Below are 6,447 nucleotides of genomic sequence, written 5' to 3'. Positions count from 1 at the left end.
GAGAGAGAGAGAGAGAGAGAGAGGAAAAGGGAGAAGGAGAGGGTGAGGGAGAGAGAGATGGAGAAAAGGAGGGAGGGACAGACATAGTAAGGGAGGAGGGAAAGAGAGGCGAGCGGGGGAAAAAAAGAGGCAGAGAGTGATAGCAGCATGCATGGATTCAGTGGCTTCCTGTCTGAAAAGTGTGCACGATGCCGATGTTTCCTCTCCTCCGCATCCGCGGCCAGTCCAGCCCAGCTTAAAGGGCAGCTGTCAAGCAGGCAGGGAAGAAGAAGTAGCATCTCTGGGATCAGCTGGACGGACACGGACAGGGACACGGACACAGGCACAGGCACAGGCACAGACAGACATGCCTCTCGTTCAGTAAAACACACTGACTGACTGGCTGACTCCTTGTGGACACTTGTGAAGACGTACTACGCTATACACCACTGCCAAGACAAGACAGGGGGCTGAATCATGAAGGTAAGGGTCCTGATCTCTCTGTTCGATTGTTTTTCTCTCACATTCTTTCTTTGTTTCTTGCTTTCTTTTTCTTTTCTTCTTTCTTTCTTTCTTTTCTTTCTGTCTTTCTTTCTTTACCCACTTCTTTCTCTCTCCATCTCCTCTCTTTCCCACCATTTATTAGTACGGGTATTGTATATGTGTTCATGGCCGTGAGGAGCATTGGGGAGCATCTTCCCTCCTCCTGTCAGCTTCAGTGCAGCTGTTAAATGTTTATCCTGTGTGCGGTGAAGCTCTCCCTCTTTTTCTGGGTTGCCTATGTGTCTTTCCTGTGGATCTGGGTCTGAACACACACACACACACACACACACACACACACACACACACACACACACACACACACACACACACACACACACACACACACACACACACACACACACACTACACTACACTACAGTGCCAGAACAGGTTAATGTGGTGCTGGTGTGAGTCACTAAGAGAAACCCAGGTGGCTTCATGGCGGTCAGCAGAGGTTTTTTTTAGATGGCAGAGCAGCACCCCTGTGGTTCTCGCTTTTTGCAACATTTCACAGTTGACTTGAGTCTGGGGACTCGAGGATGACAGAGTGGGAAGAGGCTGTGTTTATTTCATGCTGATGTTGACGACACCACTGGTGCTTTATAATAGGTGGACGTTTCCTAGGGCGATGATACAATTACGGGAAGTGTGTGTGTGCACCTTGCGAGCAGGAAATGTGTTTTGGAGGGAGAGCGCGATCACTCCCGGGGTGTTATTTGGTTATCTTGTCGCTAGGCAGTCTGGACACCTCAGCTTTTATTGAAAGTTTCTTTTTAATCATTATTGGCATGGCGTGCCCATTGCATGATGTTATTGGAGGTCTTTTGTGGTGCTGTATTCTGTTCTGTGAAGCACACTGAAATATGAGATGTTAAAATAAAGCCTCCTTGCCCTGCCTTGCCCATGGCTTTGTCTTCACGACAAACCACAGGCAGAAAAGTACAGCAATGTGCAATTTCAATTTAGTTCATTTCAATTCAATTCAGCAGAATTTTATGGCATAAGAAAAAAAAATGTGACTGCTATTGACAACTGATTCTCAGAAGTTCGCCTTTCAGTGCAGCTCCAGTTCAGTCATGCGAGCAACTACTCATTCAGTTTGCACAACAGCCTTCAGCGCTTCAAGGTTGTCATGTTTTATTTTTTTTACGGCCTATCTCTGGAGTTTGTGAGGTATTGGAGAGTCAGGTGAATCTGCCGTGTGTTTGAGAAGTGCACACGGTAAAGATTTTCCTCTGAGGCATGCAGTCTTGCTGCTCGATAGGCAAGTGTCTCTGTGGTGGCTGGAGAGCTGTTACTGTTGAACCCACAGCCACATCAGTGCCACCGACAGCTGTCACTCTCACTGTGCTACCTCTTTTCTCCTCCCTTTTCTCTTTTGTTCTCGTTCCTTGCCCCTCCGTTTTTCTTCCCTTTGCTCTCTTCTCTTCACTCTGTTTTTCCTCTCTCATCCTGACATCTCCTTTCCTCCTCTCCTCTCAGGTCTCATCGCCGCTCCTCTTCTCTCTTCTCCCCTCTCATCCCCTCTACTCTCGAGTGCTCTTCCCTGCTCCCATCTCATCTCCTCTCCTCTGTACTCATCTCTTCTCTTCTCTCCCCAGCTCTGCTCCCCTCTCCTTTCATCACCTCCCATCACCTCTCCTCTCGTCTCCCCTGCTCTGCCCATCATCTCTCCTCTACCTTAGTATCTTGTCTCTTTTCTTCTATTCTTCCCTTCATGTGTCCTCTCCTCTCCTCTCCTCTCCTCTCCTCTCCTCTCCTCTCCTCTCCTCTCCTCTCCTCTCACGTCTTATTTTTTTCCTCTCCTCTTCTGTATTCACCGCCCCTCTCCCCTGCTTTCCTCTTCTCCCCTCTCAACAACTCTCCTTTCGTGTGTTCTCTTCTCCTCTCCTCTCCTATCCTCTCCTTGCCCCTCCTCTTCACTCCTCTCATCCCATCTCTCTCACATCTTATTTCTTCTCCTCTCCTCTCCTGTCTTCACCTCCCCTCTCCCCTGCCTTCCCCATATCTCCCCTTCTCCTCTTCTCTCCTCTCCTCTCCTCTCTTGTCATCTCATCTAATCTCCTCTCCTCTCCACTCCTCTCCTCTCCTCTCCTCTCCTCTCCTCTCCTCTCCTCTCCTCTCCTCTCCTCTCCTCTCCTCTCCTCTCCTCTCCTCTCCTCTCTTGTCATCTCCCCTCCTCTCCTCTCCTCTCCTCTCCTCTCCTCTCCTCTCCTCTCCTCTCCGCTCCTCTCCTCTGCTCTCCTCTGCTCTCCTCTCCTCACCTTCCCTCACTCATTCCTTTGCTCTCCTCTCCTCTCCCCTTCTCCTCTGCCACTGCTCTCCTCCCTTCTGTTCTGCTTTCAGTCTCTCTCGTCTCTTTTCACCACCTCTCTATCTTCAGCTAGTCCACTCTCGAACAGTAGCCTGCCCACATGCTGTCATTGTGTCTAAGGGCATAGTCATCATCTGTACCTTGTGCACTCACAGCCATGACATGTGGAGAGAGAGACAGAGAGAGAGAGAGAGAGAGAGAGAGAGGCACATAGACAGCCAGCCAGACAGGCAGAGAGAAGGCACTCACACAATGATGCACTCTCTCTTTCTCTCTCTCCCTCTCTCTCCCTCTCTCTCTCTCTCTCTCTCTCTCTCTCTCTCTCTCTCTCTCGCTCTCTCTCTCTCTCTCTCACACACACACACACACACACACTCTCTCTCTCTTACACGCACGCACGCACACACACACACACACACACACACACACACACACACACACACACACACACACACACACACACACACACACACACACACACACACACACACATGCAGACATATTCACTATGCATTTATATAAACACACACACACACACACACACACACACACACACACACACACACACACACACACACACACACACACACACACACACACACACACACACACACACACACACACACACACACACACACATGAATAGGCACACATTGAGAGAGCGTGTGTAAGCCTTTCTAAGGCTTTGGCCAGATCCTATAGAGGCATGTAAACCATACAGTAGGCTTCATGCCATGTGAACCGCTTGATCGGCCTCTTCGTGTATTTTGTCCTGCAGTCCACACCATCAGCCTTCAGCTTACTGCTCCCACATAACTGGCTTGCAGAGCCGCAGCTTTTACTGCGCTGTTTGTCCTCCCGCGTCAATGTGTAAATGAGAGAGGAAAGTGTTGTGCAGTGATCGTGTGAGGCTTTGAAATTTTACTGTAAAAACAAAACAAAACAAAAACGTTTGGCTCAAAGCTCAGTGCTGTTTGTTTTGTTTGTTTGTTTGGAATTTGATTTGCAAATATCATGCCTGCCCCCATCTCCAGTCTGAGGCAAAAAACATAAATAATTTTGTGGAGTCTAATCATGATTAACATTCAGAAGCGAAGGACAGCTTTTGTGTGTGTGTGTGTGTGTGTGTGTGTGTGTGTGTGTGTGTGTGTGTGTGTGTGTGTGTGTGTGTGTGTGTGTGTGTGTGTGTGTGTGTGTGTGTGTGTGTGTGTGTGTGTGTGCGTGTGTGTGTGTGTATGCGTATGTGTGTCTGTGTCTGTGTGAGTTGTCTACACTGCACACTGTGTTCTCATTGTTCTTTTGCATCTTTCCCTGTGGAGATAGCTTTCCAGCTGAAAGTCCAAGGTTTCCTATTGTGGTCTCTGGCCCAATAAATTGGTTTTGGTTCTGGAGAGGTGTTGTTGTATAAGTTTGCTATATTTCAAAGAGTTCTACAGCTGGAGGGAAGATACACATTTTGAGCAAATGTAGACAAATGTACTTGTCTTGATAGGGCAGTCATGGGCAGCTAAGGCGTCAGACTTGTAGTCCAAAGGTTGCCAGTTCGACTCCCGACCCACCAGGAGTAATTAACCAGTGCTCTCGCCCATCCTCCTCCATGACTGAGGCACCCTGAGCATGGTACCGTCCCGCCGCACTGCTCCCTTTTGGGCACCATTGGGGGCTGCCTCCTTGCACGGAGTGAGGCATACATGCAATTTCATTGTATGCAGTGTGCAGTGAACACGTGTGTCACAATGACAATGGGAGTTGGAGTTGGAGCTTTTGTGTTTGCTCAAAGTGCACAACAATAAAGGGTGACTAATGGGACGGTGATGTATCAAGATGTATCAGGATTGATGTAATTAATGTTAGTCCAGAGACGGTCCATTATGTTAGAATTAAAAGAATCTTTGATTAGTCCCCCCTTTTCCCCCTTCTGGACAGTAAGGACCCCAGAATTTGCGTAAGTCAGGGGTGAGGGGTTAATCATATCAGATGCTTATGAGTTGTGCAGTGTCATGTGAAATATGATATGATAACTCCTAATATCATACAATTGTGATGAGGCAACTTTAGAAATTATATTCACCGCACAAAATCTCTTCAGGGGACCTAGTCAAGTATTTACTGTTTGTTGTTAATGTGATGAAACACTGAGCTGTTTGGGATCAGAAGCTTGGGGATTTACAGTGCCCTCCATTATTATTGGCACCCCTGGTTGAGATGTGTTTTTTAGCTTCCAATTATTATTATTTTTCTCTAAATAATATGGGACCTTAATGAAAAAAAAGAGAAAAATCCAACCTTCAATAGAAGTGCATTTATTCAGTGGGGAAAAAATCCCACATAAAGAAATAATTATTTGACATCAAATAATGTGTGTCACAATTATTAGCACCCCTGGTGTTAATATTTTGTACAACCCCCTTTTGCCAACAAAACAGCACCTAATCTTCTCCTATAATGTTTCACAAGATGGGGAAAGACAGAAAGAGGGATCTTCAGCCATTCCTCTTTGCAGAATCTCTCTAAATCATCCAGAGACCTGGGTCCTCTCCTCTGTACTCTCCTCTTCAGCTCACCCCACAGGTTCTCAATGGGGTTGAGGTCTGGGGACTGAGATGGCCATGGGAGGAGCTTGATTTTGTGTCTGGTTAACCATTTCTGTGTAGATTTGGCCATATGTTTAGGGTCATTGTCTTGCTGAAAGACCCAGTGACGACCCATCTTCAGCTTTCGGGCAGAGGGCAACAGATTTTGATTTAAAATGTCCTGGTATTTCAAAGCATTCATGATGCCATGCACCCTAACAAGCTTCCCAGGGCCTTTGGAAGCGAAACAGCCCCACAGCATCACTGACCCACCCCCATACTTCACAGTGGGTATGAGGTGCTTTTCAGCATGCGCATCTTTCGTGGCACGCCAGACCCACTTAGAGTGTTTGTTGCCAAAAAGCTCAATCTTGGTCTCATCTGACCAAAGCACACGGTCCCAGTTGAAGCCCCAATACCGCTTGGCGAACTCCAGACGTTTGCGTTTATGATTGTGGGTGAGGAAAGGTTTTTCGTGCATGCCTCCCAAACAGCTTGTTGGCGTGTAGACAGCGCCTGATGGTTGATTTGGAGACTTTGTGACCCCAGGATGCTACCATTTGTTGTAATTCTGTAACAGTGAGCTTTGGAGATATTTTGATTTCTCTTACCATCCTCCTCACTGTGCGTGGTGGCAAAATAAACTTGGGTCCTCGTCCAGGCTTGTTTACCACTGTTCCAGTTGTTTTGAACTTCTTAATTATTGGGCAGCTGCAGTTGAGTGGCAATCTTCTTGTAGCCTCTGCCTGACCTGTGAAGGTCGACGCACATCTGCCTCACTTGTATGCTGTGTTCCTTTGTCTTTCCCATGTTTAAGAGTGGATAAGAGAAATGGCCTCGGTGTCACGTCATATTTATACCCCAGGGAAACAGGAAGTGATGAATTACTAATTAAATGTTCCTACATACTCTGGTAAACTTTGTAAACTACTGTAGAAATGACAGAAATGCTTCAATTATATTTATTTCCTGGGAATTCTTAAGGGTGCCAATAATTGTGGAACAGGTGATTTAATGAAAAATAATTATTTTTTAGTC

At 46.9% G+C, this 6,447-nt stretch overlaps 1 protein-coding gene across 1 annotated transcript in view; it reads left to right on the top strand.

Moving 5' to 3' along the window:
* The first annotated feature begins 429 nt into the window (after positions 1 to 429).
* LOC134440751 (inactive phospholipase D5-like) overlaps positions 430 to 6,447 on the top strand; it is a 65,311-nt gene continuing 59,293 nt past the window's right edge. The window contains exon 1 of the mRNA XM_063190857.1: positions 430 to 462. Coding sequence (XP_063046927.1) covers positions 457 to 462 — 6 coding nt within the window. The 5' untranslated portion in view covers positions 430 to 456. The remainder of the gene's footprint in view (positions 463 to 6,447) is intronic.

The sequence above is a fragment of the Engraulis encrasicolus genome, chromosome 24, assembly GCF_034702125.1.
Source record: "Engraulis encrasicolus isolate BLACKSEA-1 chromosome 24, IST_EnEncr_1.0, whole genome shotgun sequence".
In the NCBI taxonomy this organism is placed as follows: domain Eukaryota; kingdom Metazoa; phylum Chordata; class Actinopteri; order Clupeiformes; family Engraulidae; genus Engraulis; species Engraulis encrasicolus.
Note: the sequence above shows the minus strand (reverse complement) of the source record. Positions and strands in the feature narration are given on the sequence as shown.